Genomic DNA, 22,226 nt, shown 5'->3' with positions numbered 1-22,226 from the left:
CTTGGTTGAGGTTAGAATAAGTTCACTCAGTCATGTTCCTCCAGATTGACAGATGAGGGTATGGAATGCCTTCAAGGTATGTTTCGTCTTCTTTGAGCATCTCTTAAGCTATGAAGTTGACAGCGGTTGACTGCACTGGGAGATGCACAACCTTGAGGGTGCTCTGATGTTTCTAAGAAGTTGTTACGGTCTTAGAGACCGGACGAGTCAATTGTCCTGTCCATGACATTGTGTGTAATTCTTGACTGCGCAGAACTCAGGAATATTGAGAATATTGATTATCTTGTTTTGGAGCAAGCCTGAGTGGATTCCCTTTCTGCGGAATGAAACTACATGGCAAATCCAATGAAGTCGGCGGTTTTGAATTTTGAAATCTCTGGTATAACCCTAAAGTAATGTTGGGTGTTTTGCTGTATTCAGAAAGCTGTGAGAGGCCTTAGAAGCAGATGGTGAAGAAGCAAAAAAAAAAAAACTTTTTCTTTGCCCTCTTATTCCAGAGTTGGGGTATTGCATCAGTGTTATTGTACAGAATCCAATGTTGTCAGTAGTTAAATCAGTTTTGTGCCAGTTTGTCTCTAACTAAGGTATGATTTAGGGACAGTGTACACACACACACACACACACATACACGCATTCTCACAGGTTTGAGTGAGCGGAAATGACACATAGCAAACTCTAAGACGGTAATTACAGCGTAGCCTTCTTTTTCACACCACTGGAGTTACACTTACAGTAGCAGTGTCTCTCTCTCTCTCACTCTCTCTCTCTCTCTCTCTCTCTCACTCTCTCTCTCTCTCTCTCTCTCTACCACTACAGGTGAACCCAGCAAGACTAATCCTCCTCTGTCAGCCAACTTTTACACTTTTTCAGAGTCAAGACAAACAAGCTATTCCCTAGAATAATGTACTCTTGGAAACCTGTCACTTTAACATTTGAGGAGAACAAGACAGTTTCAAGCAGGACTGACTTTTAGGGTAGTTTTATAATGAATAGCCTGAACTATTTCTTTGAGGCTGTGCTGATGAGAGATGGTCCCGGTGATGCTAGTGAGGCTATTTACTTTCACCTACATTCAACTTTGTCCCTGTACTTTGTGATTTGGTCTTGGATTATGGATTATGGAAAAGGATTTGGAATAACTGTCTCTTCTGTCTAGGGAAGACTTTCTAGTAGACTTTGAAGCATTGCTGTGAGAATTTGATTGCATTCAGCAACAAAAGTGTCAGTGATTACCACCCTACCTTATCTCCCCGACTCTTCAACTCCAAAACTATATTGAATGTATTGAATAGAGTACCATCATTCCAGAGAATGCAGTTCCACTGTTGCACAGCTCTAACCTAGCATGTTATTAGGCATGGCGTCATAGACTTAGGTTTATCTGCTCCACCTTCTATTCTACTGGCAATGCTTCTCTACAGGGACTAGACAAGCTGTCTGTGTGCATTTGCACACCTGTGTCAGCAGTGAGTGCAACTTAGTAGTAATGTAGTGCATCTTTAGAAGCAATCAGGATTTCTTCAGGAGTCAGGAAAGCACATCATCTCAAAAGTCTCAAAAGCTTCATGTGTTTGTAAATGCTCCTAACACAGAATATCTGCAGTGTCCCACCTTCATCAGAACCTTATATGTTGAGTGGCACATTTACAGACATGATTAGATTTAACTGAAGCCATATGAAATGTCAGCTACATGTTGTGAACTGTTGTGAGCTAGTTGGTTGTATTGTACTTGAGGTTGTTCCAATACATAACTATATTTCAAGCAGATGATGCCCCCTAATGATTCCCAGCACTAAAGCACCTCAACGATAATCATCTGTAAATGGTGATGATGGCACATCAGCTGGTAGTGGAGAACACTGCATCATGCTGGTTGCTCGTGCACTGGTGTGACGAGCAGCACCAGCCTCTCCAGCCTGCTCTCCACATCGCTGGTGTGTTTTATTCCAGCCTGATTGCACTCTCTTCAGTGCTGGCTAAGTGGAGTCATGCCAGCTCTTTGGGCTGAGTAACGTGTTGCCCTGTAGCCATGACAGAGGGGTGAGGCTCCTCTAACGAAAAGGCCAACAAGGAAAATGAAGGATCCACTCGCCATAATTAAAAGCGCTCATGCCAGAAGCACAGTTTCAGTGACGATGGGCCTGGTTCATCTAAGATTATTTATTTCTTTTTCATGGTGGGAGCCAAAACAGATGGTACTTTATATAAAGGGTTTGTGAAGGAATGGGTAGTGCTGACAGCTGCCTGACATTTTTAGTGTTGACACATAGCTGGTAATTAAATCCTGCCACATGCTGACCTACACATAAAAACACTCATGTGAATGTGCTCTAATCCTTTCTCTGACCATGAAACACTGGTTGACTCTAGCATAAGAATTTCATTCCAATGTAGCTGGACTGTATTAACCCTTAACAGGCCTGTAAATTAGGCCCTAACATCCTTGCCATCAAATGACTAAAGTTACGCATTGTTTCATAGCAGTTAATAAATATGTATAATAGTTAATTAGTGGTAATTAGTGTTCACTAAAAGCTCATGGTTTCACCTCTTTCCATAAAGTCAGTGCAGTTTCTTTATTTGAATATATATTAAGGGCTGTTAGGTTCCCCTCCATTTCCTTGAGTAAAATGTTTAGATAGGCTATAAGACCTGAGTTGTGGCAAAGTCTGGCTGCATGTGTCTTTATTCTTTGAAGGTAAGCATGCATGCTTAATATATTCCCTTAGTTTTAGTTATTGTTAATGATCTGGATTCTTTAAAACGTATTCCTTTAGGTTCTTTAATATTTAATTATGTGGATGTACAGTGCTGTACAGAGCAATATTTTTTATGTGTACACCCTATAAATGTTCTTTAATTTAATTTAATGTCCAAAAATAAGTATTTAAACTGTCAATTAAAAGTTTTTTAAAGGAACAACATTTGCTGCAAATACACTTTATAGAAAGAAGTATTCATCGTTTCTTCCAAAATCAAGGATGTTTCAAAAAGAGTGTATCCTGTCTCTAACTGTCTCTAGGCTTTCTGCTAGATGTTGGAGCATTACTGTGAGGATTTGATTGTTCTCTATGAGCGTTAGTGAGGACAAGACATCGGAAGATCACTACCCCACCTCATCCCTAACTCACCAGCTCATCCCAAACATATTAGATGGAGCACCATCTTTCCAGATAACACACTTTCATTGCTCCATTGACAAAGAACCCAAATAGCTGCATACGTGCAAAGATTCACTTTTCCACCCTTTTTGTTGTACTGTGTACTGTCAACCCTAGCTTTCATAATAAACACTAGGGTGTGACGATACAGCATGAATATAAAATCACAGTGCAGAAAATGTCATAAGATCATTTTTATCCTGATATTAAAAGTTAATAAGGAATTAATGAGGAAAAACATATAGTTATACAGTTGATGTATTTAGAAATTGCACTCAGAAACTGAAAAGTACACATTTTATTGTGTTTCACACACTGTGCTGCACTGATTCCAGTTAACCAGGGCACACAATGCTGTTATGAAACATGCAGTTCTTTTGTGTTACAGACTTAGAACATCCACAGAAAGCTCAGTAAAGCACATTGTGACACATAATGCTATAAAAGATCACAATAGCTATAAATATTATCACATTGCCCAGCTCTACTAAAGCATTGGACTAAGGCTGATTCTGTACTTGTGTTACAGTATGTCTAAAAGGAGCTGGAGAGTGTTCTTTAAAATGTCCCTGTCTGAGCTTAGTCTTTTCACAATGGAATGAAATTTAATTTATCTGAAAAGGTCTCTCTTGCCTCAGAGCCTTGCCTTGAAGCAAGCTTTGCTGTTACTGTAGTGTATCCAGCTGCAAGTTATTAAAACAGCAAGAACTTGAGAGCTATTCCCTGCTGAAACATCCAGCCCAGCTCAAGACCAGCTTTTGCTGGTAGCTGGTTTCAGGTGGTCCAAGCTGGTTGTTGGTTGATGGTCAAGGTGGATGAAAAGCAGGTTATTGAGGCGGAAATTGAGTTTTCTAGAATAGCTGGTCTATTAGCATGACCAGCTTCACCAAGCTCAGGTCCTCAGTCTGGTCATACTGGTTTACTACATAAAGCTGATTGACTAGTTTTGTCATGCTGGTCAACCACCTTGGATATACTTGTTGGCTAGCTTGGTCAGGTTGGTTATGTGAGAAGTCCAGCTAAACCATCAAACTCAAACTAAAACATACGCTAAGCTGGTCTTGTTTTCTTCCAGCAGGGTCACACCATGCACCAGCATGTAACCTCATCTGGCTGTAGAAGTTTTAATTGAATGCATAAGCAGTGCTGATATAATTGGCATATAGAGGATGGCTTTATTTAATGAATTAACCTGCAGCCTGAGTGAATGCTCACAGAAATGCTTTCATCAGCGCCTGGATTAGATTGATTTCATTGTAATGTGCTGTAGGCATGAGATAGCATGGCACAGAAATGGCGCTTGCAGACACATGTTTACAGTTCTCTTCTCTTCTGCGTTCTCCTTTCTCTGTCTTGCTGCCGTCTTTTGACAACCTTTTTCTGGGGAGACGAGCGTGTGGGATGTATTGTCTTTGTTGTCTTCTCCTCTCCCCCCTTTTCTCTCTCTCTGTCTTTCTCTCTCTGTCTCGCCTAAACTCATTATCTCTCCTGCTTCAAGAAGACGTGCTCTCATTTGCATGTGGGCCCCCGGGGGCCACACTCTTTATGTGTATCAGGTGATTCATGCTGCTCAGTACATAGCTCTTTCACACAGGATTAGATTAAAACCAATCAATCAGCCATAAGTAAGAGAGAGTGTGAAACGGAAGAGAATGAGTGTGTATGTATGTGTGTGTGTGTGTGTGTGTGTGTGTGTGTGTGTGTGTGTGTGTGTGTGTGTGTGAGAGAGAGAGAGAGAGAGAGCGCTATGTATTACACCCAGCAGAAAAAGTGACCCCCCCCCCCCCCTTTTTTCTTCTTTTCTCACTCTCCTCCTCTTAATATTACCTCAGCCTCTTATACCTGAGCCGTTATTTTCTTCTTCCGAGCTTTGCTCTCTATTCTTGCACTGCCCATGGGGTTTGACCAGATATGGACAGTGTGTCATTTGTGTCATCTGTGAAGGTGTTTTGCATTGCCAACCCTCTAGCCTTGCAGCTTGTATTCCTCTGCCTCCTCTGCTTTGGACCACATACTGCATATTACTCCAGCTTGCTTAATCCTTAATCCTTAATGCTTAAAGTCCTGAACACCTTACTAGTTACCTCATCTTTCATTGTACTATCAAAGAACACTGCAGAAACACATTACAGAAAGAAAGAAGGACAAGTGCCTGAATCGTGGTACCAGAAGTTGTAAAATTGGTCAATGGAGGAGTCTGAAGTTTCTCTTTAGAAAGACTAGGGAACAAATGGTCAAATAATTCCCACAGCACTGGATGAAACCCCTCGTGATGCACACTCAACCTGTACATTCTCATATTAGAAACATTTTGTGTTGTTTTTATAGACTCTTCTGGTTCCTCAGCTCAAGCTGTATTATCACCTCCTGGGTTTGCTTTTTCCAGCCCATTTGCTCATTTGTCTCCATTTTTAACACAATTGGCCACTCCAAGGATGCATCTCTGCTTGCCTACTTGTATAGGCGTGTGTGTATGTGTTTTATATAGCACTTGTTCTCTCTGTGGACCCTCTGCTAACAAATTAAATATGCGCTTGCCTCACATGGATATTAGCAGCATTTTGGCAGGCATGAATATTTTATGATGTCTTGTATTCTGTTGCACATAAGAGAAAAGCTGCTGATAAATGCAGTGGATGCGATAATAAAGTGTTGACTTTCCAACCCAAATAAAAACCTATTACGAAACACTAAGCCTATCTTTGTAGGTTGGGTTAGGAATAGCTTATTTTACTACAAAAACATTTTTAAGCAACTGGTGTACATCAAATACACAGTCATATCAGAATATTATAACCACCAAAGGTTTGGAATACCGGTAATATGGTTATAATGAAATTCAAAGCTTAGGACAAATGTAAACCAAATAGAAGAAAATGGCATAGCCCTTTATTTGGGGAAAAAATCATTTTGGACTTATGAACCATACTGTTATTTATCCTGATAGAAATGCTGAAAGGACCCTTTAAGGTGACTGTAATGATGGAACCCAGCAGGCACATGTAGACCTGCTAAAGTCTTATTGTCACCAGGCCAGTTGGCGCCCTGCTTCGCATTGCTTTCTCTCAACAATGTTAATGCGGTGTGTAGTTCCAAACCTAACAAGGCTGGCTTGTTAAAAATGGCCTAATTGGTGTAAAGCCTCGTCTGGCTGTGGAGTTGTCATAAGGCCTGTGCATTTGATCAGTAAAGGAGCTGTGGGGAGACGCTAATGAATCAGAGGAACAGGGAAGGTCTTCAGCAAAGCACTGTTCGTCTGTTATTCTGCCACTTTATAATCAAAAAAATTAATCAGCAATAAACTCATTAAAGAGAAAACAATAAGGTGTTGATACAGATTGTACAGTTTGTGGTACAGTTTATCAGTGTACCTCATCACTCTGTTGTGTCGAGGTTACCCTACAGCAGACTTGTCAAGTGGATGGCAGACGATGTGGCAACCATTGGAAATCATTGTTTTTAATGAAGGCACACGTTTTCCGAGAGGTGCCCAACTGTGATTTCCAACATTGCTCAAGGTCACTGAGTGTCACTGAGCACCATTCATTATCTTATAATATTACTAGTAGACTAGAACTACACTGATGTGATAAAATGGAGAAATGAAGTTGAAAAGTAGGACATCCACTCTCACTGTGACTCACTTCCTACATTTTTAGAGCTATAGGTAACGTTCTCTATTTAAAAAAAAAAGTTTTCCAGTTGCTGCACCATGATATAACCACTGGAGTGTTACTGCCATGCTGCTTTCCTGCCATGCCAAATGAACAGTTGTATTCTATAGCCCATGGGACACCTGTTGTTGTAATCTGTTACTACAGACCTATTTAACAGAGTTGTGATTAAAAATCACACAGGCTTTTAATGCTCTTCCACTTCACTCCCCACAGCTTTCTTTTCCTTCCTCCAGCAGCCTCCAGAATAATCGATGACCATTCTGTTACTTGCATAGAGGCAGAAACATTGTTGTAAGTTTGATTCAAGTCTTAACTCTCTGGATGTAAGCCTGAGTTGAGTCTCAAGCTGTGAGTCTGAGACGAGTCTCGTTTCTCTGGGTGCGAGGTCGAGGTAAGTGTCAGCTCTGTGCAAGCTTGAGTTAAATTTCAACACTGGTTAAAAGTCTTGACTCTCTGGGATGTGAGTCCGACTAAAATTGTGACCCTGGGTGCAAATCGGAGTTAAGTCTCAAGTCTTAAACTCCATCTGAATGAGAGTTTGAGTCACATCTGGGCTCTCTGGGATATGAGTCTTACTCAAGTCTTAACTCTGAGTGTGAGTTTGAATTGAGTCTCTACTCTTTGGATATAAGCCTGAGTCAAGTGTTGACTCTCTGGGTTCGAGTTAAGTCTCGACTCTCTGGTGTGCGAGTCCAAGTCACGTCTCAAGGTGCGAGACTGTTGAGTCTCTGAGTGCAAGTTTGAGTAAAATCTCATCACTGGTTGTGAGTTGGGTGTGAGTCCGACTCAAGCCATCTAATGTTCCTAAGAACTAGATTAAGCTTGAGCAGATAGCTATAGCTTATAGCTAACAGGCATAACTTAGCATCTCTCTCTCTCTTGTTCTACCTTAGGAAAGAAGACTGTCTGCATATCCTTTCCTAGAGATCTGCAAGGGAGATTTGATCCACTACATGTGCCCACTGGAGAACCAGGAGAGCTTTTTCGTACCTGAACTTCTAGAGAAGCAAACAAAGGCTGAAGAGGAGCCAAAGGAGGCGGAGGAAGATGAAGAAGACAAAGGTGATGAAGTCACGGAGACAGGTATAAATAACATTTTGAGGTCGCAGGGGAACTTGGGTAGAGTGTTAAAGGATATAGTGTCATTGTGATGTCAACAGCACTGGCTTGATGCTGCCGGTAAGAGACAGCGCTACCATTGTGATGTCCTTTACAGTCAGTAATATGTCATAATGATGACAAAGGGACACAGTTAAGAGACAGGTAAGTATGCAGTGTCTTTTAAACATGTATGACACACGTACAAGTCATAGGCGTATAATGGCCCATAAGAGTGATGCTTTGTGATGTAGTCAGCCTGGTGAACCGCTTCTTCGTCTTCTTTTTTTCTCCCTCTCATTTCTCTCGCACTGTGTTTCAGCAAGTCAGCTTAGCTGTGTGCAAATGTGACCTCCATTGAGTGTGTAGTCTCTTTGTGTAGATTCTTTATTCTGTCTTATTTTTCTCCCTTTTCCCTTTCAAGGTCTTTCCTTGAACAGTTTTAAACCTGCCAGTAGTTCAGTAAACAACAGGGCTTTTTTTTTTATTTTGGATTCTTCGCGGCAGGTCAGAAGCTGTCCACTGGGTCAACGGTCAGCAAAATAGTGTGTGTGTGCACTTGCAATTGGGTATATATTATATTAAGCTTGTTTTTTTTAAAGATATTTGACCCATACCGTTTACACTGTACATATACTACACTATATGCCCACCAGTGTCCAGACAGCCCTTCTAAGCTACTTTAATGTGCTGTCAGAGCCTACCAATGACTCAATGTCAATTAGTTGCACAGCTTGTGTAATCTCCATAGAAAACGGTTTAAAGCCTTCGAGCACCGGGGTCAAAGAGCACTGAATACCTTTTTAAGATGAGCTGTAGTGCTGTTTGTACTCCAGACACAATCAACATCAGTACCTGACATCACTGATGCTATTGGGGCTAAATGCAATCTGATTCTCACAGCAATATTTTAACATCTACACTCTTAAAAACATAAAGGAGCTTCATAAAGGTGCTTCAGAGTAAAAGCATCCGTATCTTCCAGACAGATTCAAGAACCAAAACTCCCCCCAGTACAACCGACACAAGTAGTAATTGCAGTGCAACAAGCAAATTTGCATATTCTGTCCCACACAGTGATAAGATTTCAGTCTGATTAACCAAAGACGCATTTGACTACCAGGTGTGAATACATGTGGCTTAAATCCTATCAGGTCACAATCCAAATACTAGTCATATGAAGTGACCAGGTGTAAACAGGGTCTTTTACAAACATGGTTCTTTATGGTTCTTTATGGTTCTTTTATAACATTGCTCAAAACCCATTTGAAGCACCTTTATTTTTAAGAGTGTAGTGTAAAGCCTTTCCAGAAGAATAGAGATTGTTGCTGCAGTAATAGGAGGAAAAACTCCCAATTACTACCCTAAGGTTTCTAAAGAAATGTTGGATGAGCAGGTGTCTGCAAGCATTTGGACATATGGTGAATTTATGCACTGCAGGACCATCTTATTCTATGCATATCCTAATTAAAGCAAGCAAAGAACAAGCCTTTGATGCTGATGGAAGTGGAGACTCCACAGGCAGTGAAGTTTTTAGTCTCTAGGCTCCAGATAATCAGCATTCCATATGCAGTATCAACTAAACTGTGTGTTTACCTGTGTTTGTGTTCATGAATGTGTCTGTGAATGTGTGTGTGTGTGTGTGTGTGTGTGTGTGTGTGTGTGTGTGTGTGTGTGTGTGTGTGTGTGTGTTTATCTCTTCTTAATTAGAGGCTGATCAATCACTGTTCCGCTATATCTGACAAGTGCAGGTTGTGAATCAAACTCCTTCATTTGGAGATTGCAGAGTGCTCAACTCAGCCACCCCCCCACTCTACCCCCCCACTCCCCTCTCCTATCGTATCTGTGGAAACCTGAGCTGCAGAACATTCGATTTGCCCATTAGCCAATGCTTTACATTCTGTTATGGGCTGTTAATAACAAGATTCTCACAGCTACAGTACAGACGTCACGGCCATTGTACAATGGCACATACAGGGACATGCAAAAGTGGCAAAATATTGGTTACTGTGAAAAGTTAAGTCAGTAAAAGATGACCTGCATGACAGTAAATATTTCTTTATTATTTAACACAAGATTACTGTATCATTTCCATCTTTTACAGTTTAAAACTAAGTAAAAGGGAAAAAGGCCCAAAGCAAGTTTGGGCACCCTGTATGGTCATTATCACAGCTTGTAAACACTTTTTGTAGCCAGTCTTTCAAATCTTGTTTGGGGGATTATCACCCATTCCCCCTTGTAAAAGGCTTCTAGTTCTGTCAGATTCTATGACCGACTAGGACCATGATGAAGCCTTCAGCTTGCACGTCTTGAGGTAGTCCATTGTGGATTTTAAGGTGTTGAAATCACTTAACACTTCATTATCCTGGCATAAAACCTTCCTGTTTTTATCTTTAGCTTTTTTAACTTTTGTAATGTTTACTTTCAGAATTTGTTGATAAGTAACTGAATCTCTCCCCCTCTCTACCTGGCTGCAACACAAACCCAATGCATGATCGATCCCCCCCTGTGCTTAACAGTTAAAGTGTTTGTTTGTGTTTGTATCTTTTTTTCTCCAAATGCTCGCACATCATATCTCTGGGGCGATTAACTGCAGATACTCTGAAAAAGGCAAAAACCAAAGCTGGGAATCCCAGAGAGGATAATGGCCCCCACTTTACCAATCACTCAGCTAGTTGGTGGGTATTGGAAAAGACTAAATTGCGGAGATAATTGGCAAAAAAAAATGGTTTGTACTGAAATTATAGTATGTCAGGTGCCTCTAAAATCAACACCCACCCTATAGACAGTAACACACACTCCTGAAGTTGTATAAAACACTAAATATGCCATTTAAGTAGTAAAACAAGACATTATAAAGTAATTCAATTATTTGTTGCAAGTGTATAACAATGTATTATTTGAAGTCAATTGTAATCATATTATTACAACAGCAAAGCCTCATCATATCCAGGGTCAAATGATCAAATTACATTTATTGTCGCATCACATTAACACAGGTGTGAAGGTGAGTGGAAAACCTTGAATATATACAAAATAAAAATACAGATACAAGTAAGTAGGAATTCTGAAGAGAAGATTTTCAGCATCACTGTCAGTGCAGTGTAATCCAAAGTGATGCATTATGGAACAAGGTTGAGGGGAATCTGCACCAGATATGCTGAAAAATAAAGATTAGATCAACAGACTGACTGAAAAGTGTCTGCAGTCAGTTTGTCAGGATGTCAGCGTGATGGACTGTGTGCATTTCAGCCATCACCCAAGCTCTGACCTGCCTCTATTTTAGCTCATTATACTGACCTCACTCACTCTCCCTCTCTCCCTTTAGTCCTCTTTCCCCTCTCCATCTGTCTCTAATTATCCAGTCCTCTCCTTCAGAATTCCTCCTTTCGTCTCAAAGATTTTACCCAACAAAAACCCTGATGCTCTGGTAACAATCCCACTGGACCCAATTTAGAAACTAATTCAGGCAAATGTTATCCAAGAGGCTTTCCAAGGCAGGGTGTGCTTCTGTTTAGCAGCTTTGTCAAGACTTCCAGTCAGCTGGCTCCGTTGGCATGCCTGAAACTAGCGCAGGTTTGTCAGAAAGCTTGTCTTGAGGGACCCTGGAACTTATTCATAAGTCATAAATACCAACAGAACATCCCTTAAAGCTCAGATGTGTAATATCCATGTTAGGATTGTGTATTTTCAATTTGTTCTTTAATGCTTCTTTAATTGCTATTATTACATTAAACAACAAAGGAGTTTAATAAAGCGTGTGAGTATAAACACATAACAGTAGAGCCAATGATCCTGTTTTCTTACAACAGAAGAACCTTACGTGTCAGCACACACAGCTAATGACCATTAGGCAGGTGATACAAATGGCCTGACTAAAGATAGCTGAACAACGATAATGTACATTTAGCATTGTTAACATCCAGTGTTTCTTTACATTTGTTTGGTTGGACACTGCTGGGATGTTGACACTCTTCTTCTCTCTCTACTGGAGAGATCTGATCATTTGCCATTTTTAGCCCAAAAAGCTTAATGCCACCCTGCTTCATTGTCCTGTTGGAATACCCAGAAGTGTCCAAGTTTCTACCATCTAGCTGACTGTTGGAGTTTATGCTGAAGAATTCTGAGGTTGTCCTCGTTCTTCATTATTCCATCCAGTGTGTGCAATGTGCATGCTGGTACAGTTTCTTGTGGTTGAATTCCTCACCTTAATTCTTCCAAATATCTTTGTTTTATCTGACCATAAAACCTCTGTCCCAGTTTTTTTCTTTTTCCTTGTGGTCATTTGCACTTTAGTCAAGTTGACATTACTAAATAACAGAGTAAATGTGCTTAGCTGTACTGCCTGGTGTTGTAACATACAACGATGTGCCAAAGCAACAGTGGCTAAAGAAAAAAAAAACATCCTTGAGCTGCTCTGTCAGAGCTCTGACCTTAATCTGAATGAAAGCCCACAGAGTGGCTTGAAGAGCACAGTCCCCTGATAGTCCCTTGCAGTCTGACTGAGGACAAACGTTTTGTAAAAAAAAAGAAGGTTAAAACATTCAGGTGTGCCTCTGTTGAATTCTGGTGTGTTTAATATATATATATATATATATATATATATATATATATATATATATATATATATATATATATATATATATATATATGTGTGTGTGTGTGTGTGTGTGTGTGTGTGTGTGTGTGTGTATATGAATATGTATTTAAATCATGTATTTAAAAGAGAACACTTTATACTAAAAACCCTCCCCTTCCTTTACCAACCATTTACACTTCATATGTGTTTAAATTAGGATTGAAATGTATTCTTAGAAACATTGTCTTAGAAAATGTCTGGATTCTGGTAACTATGCTTCATCCTGGCCCTATTACTGACCCCCGTGGGCATCCATATGTGGGGCCAATATGGAACCCATGGGCAAAACCTTCTGGTTCCCGGTTGCACTACATATACAAGCCCCCACATGCACATGTTATCTGGTATGTTGTCTGTATTTAAAATCATATTGAATTGTGTTATGTGTTAGTATCATGACAGATAAAAGTCTAATGGCAGTAATTTAAGGTAAGGCTGAGTGAAGCGTTTGTTTGCACCATGAGCTCATTTCATTTTTTATATTAATTTATTTTTAATCTCATTTAATTGATTTTGGCTTGTTGAACTAGAAAATGGAATAATTTTAGGCCCTAATGATTTATAATCCCTGGTGCCCATCTCTCCGAGCCCTTTCTACTGGATCTGAGGCAGGTCAGGAGCTGTCCAGTGCTGAAACTGATAATGAGAAAGAGGGTGAGTTATTAAGAAGAGGGAAAGCGATTAGGCAAACTAAAGAGAGCCTGTGACTTAGGAGCACTCTTTGAGTACAGCCCCACTCCCTAGTGGTCTTTTTGTAGAAGTGACGATGATTTTTTTTGGGGGGGGGGTGTAAACCAAGCTGTGAACAAATCTATCCACAGTGCTCCAGTACTCAGGAGGACCAACAATGCATCATGCTGTTCCGAGTACAGAACACGTTCAGACAGCTCACAAGGGCCAAGCAGTCTCAGCACTAGTCCAATCTAATCTTCTCCAGCTGGTTAAAAGGTTCCTCACAAACATTAAGGTGAGGGCCAATGGGGTACATTTTGTTTATGATACTGTGGCTTATATCAATCAGAAAATGTTCAAGTCAGGCTAAGCTTAACTCAAGTTAACTCAAGAAGGACTTTAGTCAGAATATACCAGTTCCAGTAATACCAGTCATAGTACTAATATTGAACCGTTGGTGGACATGTAAAAACATTTATTTAAAAACAGTTTGAGTTAAAACACTACCACTGCTTTAGGCTGAATGAATAGTAATACCTTGTTTATTTTTTCATGACTTAGAAAGTTTTAGCTAATTTATTTTAGTCTTATTCAGTCCTTACTGACTTGCTGTTCAGTTCTGCATTAACTACAAGCTTAAAGGTCTGGAATTGTTCATCAATCTGTTGTCATAGTGTGTCCAGGCTACTTAATTTGACTAAAGCCTTCTGCAAACTCATTGAATCCTTTTCTAAAACCTAAAATCTAAAAAACATATGAATATGCAGAATTTGAGTGTAATTTTAGGGGTGGGTGAGATGGTAAAAATGATATACCATGATTAAAGACATTTTCATTATATTTTGATGCGGAGAAAATACACCAGTAGAGGCAGGTTTTAAAAACTGCTACCCAGTTGCTATCCTATACTTAGTGTAGTCATTTTTATTCAGAATTTGCTGCACTCATAAAAAGAAAACCAACAAAACATCTAGTTTGCCAGTGGTCTGTATAATGTAAGAACTGACTACATCCACAACATGTTCAGGAAAAGGCACATTGTGTAGTCAATTCCAGTCAGTGAAGAAATTGTGTTTTTCTAAAATTCGGGAGGTTTAAATGAACAGATATTGCAGAGGTGTCCAGAACACATGGCTTTTGATAGGTAAGGGATATATTTAGTACTTCCTGAAGATGTGGCCTAGACATGTCCTCAGAATGATATTTAGATGAAAAGATGTACAGGCCTCTTCAATGGGAGTGCCTTTTTCCTTCTGCTCCTTTGGCACTTATTTCCTGATCTTTGATTTGCCTCACCTCTTACTATTACTGGAGGGTTTATTATTGCCATAAAAAGGGCATCAATTCCGGTTCCGCCATGATGATTCATTGCATGTGAATGACATTTAAGCCTGTTTAGGTGGTGGGAAGACTCAAGGTGTGCTGTGGCGCTTTTCTTAATCAGTTTTGAAAAGGTTTCACCATGGCTGCGCCTATTTTCTCCCCGTCCTTCGTTATACACAATGAGGAGAGAGCTTTAGCTTAATTGAGATGCCATAACTGATTTGTCGAGAGAAGCGGGATGAGTGAGGATGAGGGATCAGTTCTCTTGCCATGAAGTGATACTGACAGCGGGAGGCAAGAGGCCAAACCTAGCGCTCTCTATCAGAGAGGAGACGGGTGTAGAATTGGCAACCTCCTTCTCTCTCTCACACACACACACACACACACACACACACACACACACACACACACACACACACAGGCTTGTTTTAAATACAATGTTATACCTAAGTCCCATACAGCTCTGGAAAACATTTAGAGAAAACAATATTGCTATGTACAGCATTTATTTGCAGAAATGACAGCTGCTCAAATAATGCAAAGAAATGATTATAATAATTTAATGCAAAGAAGGAATTATTCAAATTCAAACAACACTGTACTAAGATTTGAACTTTGAGAGCATTCAGAAATTACTATGGTGAAATAACCTTGACTGCCAGTCACAGCTTTCATGTCTTGGCAGGCTCTCCACTAGTCTTTCACGTTGCTGTTGGGTGACTTAAGATAAGATAAGATAATCCTTTATTAGTCTTTGACTTTATGCCATTCATAGTCTGCAAATTCAGGTAACTCAGCTTTGTTTCATGAAATGACTGGAATAAAATGAGATGAAAATTTAAGAAAAAAAATTCCAGAGCTGTATATTATATACAAATACAGAAGTTTCTAAGCCTAACCCAACACTTTTGTGCTGTGTTTACATGTTGATTTCACTCTTAAATTGAGTGAATTGTTCTATAATGGGTTCTTTGAGGGGTTCCATAGAAAAATATTTTTGGTTTTGTAGAGACATTTTTGTAAATGTGTGAGTGTGGAGAAACCTTCACTTGTGTAAAAGTTATTTGCCAAGTTAAAGTTTCATCACACACTTTTTTTTCTTTATGAAACCCAAGATTCTTCTTATGTGGCATCACTCAAAGTAGCACCTTAATTGTTATGATTGAAGTTGTTCCAAAAAATGTTGTACCTACTAGTGGTATGTAGCCAATGTTGGCATGAAAAGATACACCTGGACTTCAGCTACGAGTGTTCATCATATGTGTTTCCAAACAAATCAAAAAGGTATAAAAAAAATGATTGTATATATGTGTGTATGTGTGTGTGTGTTATGCAAAAATCTTGTATTTCTTGTAGCTTTAAAATACTGTAATGACCATTTCATTGATCATTGGTGATCAAATGTGGTTCTTTTGTGGATCGCCCCAAGGAAAATTTATTCAGCATTTTTAATTTTAGGTGTGTTATCCTACCAATTCAAATCAGCAAAAAGAAACTAAGAAGAGTAGGGTTATTTTGTTGGTCCCATTGAGGGGGAAAAAACTTTTTTCTGTGGTTTTAGTACAAAGCCAGTTCTGGAAATGTATGAAAATAAGCCCACAGCCAAGTACACACACATGTGCATGCACAGACTTTTGGTAAATTAGTGTACAGTGATTTTTAGTGAGTCATGGTGAAGCATCCTCATGTTTTTGCAAAGGAAAAACGTTGCCAATTAAATCCTGCTTTGACACTTTTGACACTCTCCTTAGCATTCATAATGCACAAGTTGTAATTGCAGTATGTATTTCCAGAGCACACTAGAAGAACCAGCTGTTGGAAATTGTAGCAGCAGCTTAGCTAAGATAGATATTATATGGCTTGTTTGTCAAGTCATCTTATTCTCATCATTAATCACCTGGGCCAGGTACACATACTTTATTGGCACAGATTTAGGAGAATCTCAGTGAAGTGTGAAGAATTATATAATCTGATGACTGGCTGCATCAGTAGGATGGCTTGTAAATGTCATGCAGGCATGTGTAAATGGATGTCATGGGGGAAACTTCATTTAAGCACATTTTCACACAGAATGAAGAAAACAAGCCACTCGGCTGAGTCTTATGAAGTGCTCTGTGGGTGTGACTGTGGGTGGTAAACCCACTTAAAGGACCCGATCCTAAGAAACACCTTTCCCCTCTTTGTCCTCTTCTCTTTTTACATATAAACAACTAACTGTTGTTCTGACTTTGCCCTTTCAAACATGCCTCTAATTGACTCTAGGAATCTGCTTATGCACCTTCTGTTCTTTGTGATTAATGATGTATTCTCCAGGTGAATCACAGGTGTTTAACACAAGTCCTGCTGTTCTTACTGCTAACTGCTGTTTAGAACACACACACACACACACACACACACACACACACACACACACACACACACACACACACACACACTTCCTTGAAAACTTTTTTTCTTCTGACTATATTTGGCATGGATCTGGTCTCAGAGGGGTCTTCTGACTCAATTATGATATTTCTTGGCAATTGCAGCTCTCACCTGGTGACAGCAAAGCTTTTCCAATTACACCATCCCATCATTATAAAGAGACAGTTATTCTCTGAAGCTGAAACATGTGGCAAATCCCTGAAGATTAGCAGCTGCACCTAGAATATAAAGCTGAGCTACTTTTTGTATTGAAAATTATTTTTTACATTTCAGTTCAGCTTTTAGTTTTCGTTGATTCTGGGTGTGAGTGTGTGGATAATGAAAACATCCACTTTATGGCCTGTACTGAGCTACAATTATTATAGCTGCCTGCAGCTTTTACACCTACAACATACCAGTTCAAGAACTGCACCTGCAGTTTCCATATCTGCTGCTCTGTCATCTCACTGCCAGTGGCATACAAAAGTTAAGTTTCTGTGAAGAGCTAAAGCCTTGGGTACACTACAGGACTCGTAGTCGTAGCAGCTTATAAAAGCACTGGATATCTCACACTGCGTTTTGCTAATTTTTACAAAAATCTTCATCACACACAAAACTAGGGATCTAGGAATCATTCACTAAACAACTTCAGCCTGCTGCTGAACCAAATCAAACGCACCCAAAGACGTGCATACCTTGGGTTACCTAGGAAACAAGGGTTTGTGCCGTTTCCGCTGACACAAAACCAAAGAAACCATTGGGTGAGGTTGGGGGTGGGATGACTGGGTCAGCATGGTCTGCACAGACTGCAGAAGAAGTTGGAGGTGAGCAGCACAGTGTTACGCAGCACAGCACGTATTGGAGGCTACTGTCCGTACCAGGCAGACGTTGGTTTCTTAGACGAACTTTTGTTCCACCTTAAACGGTGCTCAGTATCAGACATATGCAAGCGCCAGAGTGTAGCTGCTGCATCATTTAAGGTGAACCATAGAACTAAAACAGTTCTCATTAGCTATTGATGGGTCTGTTGAGATTGAGTTGCCAATCATTATGATTTAATATTCTCAGACTTGGGGAGGCCGAAAATTTGAGCCTGTGCAGCTCACACACTATACAGTTCTCTATCCAACTGTTGACTCTGACTGGCAGACTAGAGACAACCAGCACGACTCGGCCAGACTGACACTCTGAGCTAAAATCAGGGTTACTTGCATAGTGTCACTAGTCTTGCTGAAACTTAGGCCTTTAAGAGCGTAAAAGATAAACTTATCTCCAAAAAGCATAAACTTTAAGCTGAAACATTCTTTGCTACATTTTAAGCAAGATTAGTCTATTATGTTTGTTTTGTACAATTTTAAAGCCACCAAGGTTTTTTTAACCACTGTTGGAAAAGGTATGCAAGTTGTAAAGCTTTATTAATAGCTCCTCAAACCTCCTCCCTGGGTACCTCAAAGCAGCTGCCTAGCACTTCCAGTAACGAATACCAGTAATGCCCACAAAGCAAGAGAGGGAAGATTGCAAAGCGTTTTCTGGTAGCCATTTCAGGTAGAAGTTTTCAAAGAAATATCTAAACAGGCCGGAAGCATTTTGGAAATTTTGGAAATGTAAACAAGAACTTTGTGGCCACAATAAACAAAGGTTTTACAATGAACAAAAATGTTTTATGAACTTCATGAAAAGAACACCTTTCCAATTGTTAAGCACAGGGTGGATATATGCTTTTGATTGTGTTGCAGCCAGTGACACAGGGAGCGTTTTACTGGTATTGGTATTTTACTGGTAATGGATTCAATTAAATACCAGTAAATTGTGTATGCTTAAATGTGCATGCTGCTGTAATTCCAATGCATTTCCTTGTACATAGAAAAGTTTTTTGGTTTTCTGATATCCATATGTGATCCATCATGAACCACCATGAAACTCCACCCACACCACTATACTGTGGTACTATACAATGTGATAGAAGAAAGAATTGCAGATTTATTAGAAATACCATTGAAAAATAAAGTGTTTTTTTAAAATACAGCCCTTGTTTTGCATATATATTCACAGACGGATTTTAGCAACTTACAGCATAAGTGTATTATAAGTCAGTGAGGCATCTAAATTATGGTCCGCGGTAATCAACCACACGCTACAGAGACGATGTATCACGCTGAAGAGCACTGGAGTGTTCCTTCAAAAATTCAACTGTTGCTTTAGTGAGCAGCCTTGAACTATACAGTACATAACTGCTCATGTGCAACCTTAAGCTATACTGCCAGTTTTGTGTTGGCAGCCTGTCTTAAATTGGGCTTGCTGTCGAACAGATGTCTTTGATGTTGTTGCAGGCGAAAGCTGTCGGACGGAGAGTGGTGCAGTGATCCAGGAGGCAGGTGTGTCATGTGCTGAGAGCAGTGAGCCTGCGGTGGACCCGCCAGCAGAGCAGCAAGCGAGCAGCCCTGAGCAGGACGAGGAAGATGGACACAGTGAAGAAGCTGACCAGGGGGCAAAGGGCTCCAGCGAGTCTTTAGGCAGTGGCTCCTCGTTTGAAGAACTGGACATGGACATGGAGGAAGCAGAGAAGGAGAGGAAAGATGGAGACGAGCAGCAGGTGGAGGACAATGAAGAAAGTGCATGATGAAGGGAAGAGAAGGAAGGGACGAAGTATGTAAGAGTTGGTGTGGGTGTGTTTGTATGTGTGTGTGTGTGTGTGTGTGAGTTTGAAGGAGTTAACTAAAGCTATTTTGTTCCTTAAAGGTACAATAAGTGATGTTTTTCAGTTCTCTTTTAATTCAGATATGTAAATCTGTTGCTTGAGCAATGTCTGATGATGCATAATTAAACACTCCTTATAACAATATAATGAAGTACTGCGGTTTAAAGAAATACCATAATAGCCCATCAGTCCTAGATTTGGTCTAGAGAATTCTTTTTATTTTACACCTCTGATGGTCTTTTATATTTAAAACACCAAATGAACCAAACCTCATCAGTTTTCTCATTAAAACCTTGATAAACCTTCATAAACAAACACATTCCCCCAGCTCACAAACTGACTGTTTCAGCTGGAACCTTTTTGGACGTTCTTCAATGTGAAAGTGTGGAGGAACCTCTTAAGGTGCTTTGAGGGACTTTTAAGAAAAGGTTTTTAGAAGAAACGGGTTCCTTGAAGGTTCCTCAAAGCACCTTAAGATGTTCTTCCACAGTTTCAAACTGAAGAACCTTCAAAAGGTTCCTCATAGATCTTATACTTTTAGGAGTGACACTGAACAGTCTTGATTTTTTTTTCTTGTAATCGGTCATGAAGTTTTATTGAAACATTGTACTTATTGTATCTTTAGTGTATCAGGAAAGGATTTTGTTATTTTCCCATATTCATGACAAATCACCCATTTCAGGGTTTTGGCTTAAGATCATAACTAACGCAATCCAAACACAAAGGATTTTTCACAAAGGAGCTTTGTATTGTGTTTCCATACAATGTAATCAATGCCTGTGCTGCTTGCTCTGCTTTTGACGATTATCTTATTCCTAAAGTGGAAAAATGGACCTCTTGGTAGATATGAGAATCTAACTAATTAACCGAAAATATATATCCAAAAAATAATCTTTTATAATTTGTTAATATTTATAAAACAAATGTTCTGTAGATTTAAAAATATAAGAAATAAATTGATTAATTAACAGGTTATATTTTCATTGTCAGGTTTTGTAGGTCTGTCAAGCCTGTTGGTTAATTATGGAGTTAAAGGTAAAGGTTCTTATTCTGGTTAATAACTTCTCGTTTTAGTTATATGGTCTTTATAAAACAACTCTCATGCATGTGGCAGACGTGTTTGTTGTTGATAACAGGCATCTTTAAAAGAAGTGTATGAACAAAAGGGTTAAAATGGGAGTGTAATCTCTAGCCTTTTATGCTCGGTTTCTGTATTTTTGTAATCAGTGTGTTCTGTGTGCCATAAACAGAAGGGACATTCAAGGCTTAGTGGTGTGCCGTTTACACATGTATTTTTGTTCCTAGCTCATAACTCAATGTCCGTTTAACATGGTAATTATTTCATCATTTTGATACTAATTATTTGTTTTCTATTCCTTGTCACACTCTGACTGTAGGTCAGAATCTTTAATGTAATTCTGAAGGTATCAACATATAAACTTTGTGCAAACAAAAGAAACTTGTGTGTCTGTGTGTACACAAATTTATGAATTATGCAAACATATTTGAATGACTTTACACTCATTTTCGATCTGGTAATGATATTTTATGCTTTACATTTATGATTTTACAGTTATGTTTGACTTTATACTAGCATTTATCATACACTAACATTTAATATGATGGTACACTAACATTTCTGATTTTACATTTTGTACTTTACACTATCATTGTTTGCCTCATACTGTCTTTAAGGACTTTTTAACCATCATTTTTCCTTTACACTAGCATTCAGGGCTTTACACTGTCATTCCTTACCTAATGCTAACATTTAACTTGTCATTAAATATTCTGTAATCAACTGACGAGAAGATATTTTCTAAGGCGTTCTATTAACATTTATAACTTCACCCTATCTGTTTTACTTTACACTAACCTTTTTGATGTGTGTATCAAATGTCCTGTAGAATACACATTATTGTTTATGACTGACTTTATACCAACATTTATGTTGTTACATTACACTGTCATTAATTACATTACACTGTCATTAATGACCAGAATGTAGCGGCACGGGTCATCTTCAACGTTCCTAAATTCAGCCATGTCACTCCACTGCTGCGTTCTCTTCACTGGCTTCCTGTAGCTGCTGCCCGCATCAGACTCAAACCCTGACGCTGGACTACAAAGCCCAGAAAGGACCAGCCCCACCGTACTTGATGACAATGGTCAAAAGCCGATCCACACCAAGAGCCCTTCGAGCTTCAAGTATGGCTCGGCTCGACCCGTCATCCCTCAGAACCCACGGAAGACAAGCGTCCAGACTTTTTTCTGTCCTGGGTGTCCGAAAGGGCAGAGTCGCTCGCTGTCTTCAAACGCAGTCTGAAGACCCACCTCTTCCGAGAATGCTTGGGCGAATAGTAAAGTATTATGGTCACCTTACTGACTTGTGTTTAGTAGTGTCTAAACTTAGAGGTATCTTTGATTTTTTAGCCATTTCAAACTAGCTGAGGTTTTTCTTGGGTAAATAGCAAAGCACTTTTGTAAGTCGCTCTGGATAAGATGTAAATGTAAATGTAAATAACTTTTCATTGTATGGCTTTATGGGTA

At 39.5% G+C, this 22,226-nt stretch overlaps 1 protein-coding gene across 1 annotated transcript in view; it reads left to right on the top strand.

Moving 5' to 3' along the window:
• Positions 1-21,135, top strand: part of tex264a (testis expressed 264, ER-phagy receptor a) — an 87,579-nt gene extending 66,444 nt beyond the window's left edge. Inside the window, exons 3-4 of the mRNA XM_072683110.1 lie at positions 7,734-7,923; positions 19,309-21,135. Of these exons, the coding sequence (XP_072539211.1) occupies positions 7,734-7,923; positions 19,309-19,598 (480 nt within the window). The 3' untranslated portion in view covers positions 19,599-21,135. The remainder of the gene's footprint in view (positions 1-7,733; positions 7,924-19,308) is intronic.
• The last annotated feature ends 1,091 nt before the right edge of the window (positions 21,136-22,226 follow it).

This window comes from Salminus brasiliensis, chromosome 7, assembly GCF_030463535.1.
Source record: "Salminus brasiliensis chromosome 7, fSalBra1.hap2, whole genome shotgun sequence".
NCBI classification, from domain to species: Eukaryota; Metazoa; Chordata; class Actinopteri; order Characiformes; family Bryconidae; genus Salminus; species Salminus brasiliensis.
Note: the sequence above shows the minus strand (reverse complement) of the source record. Positions and strands in the feature narration are given on the sequence as shown.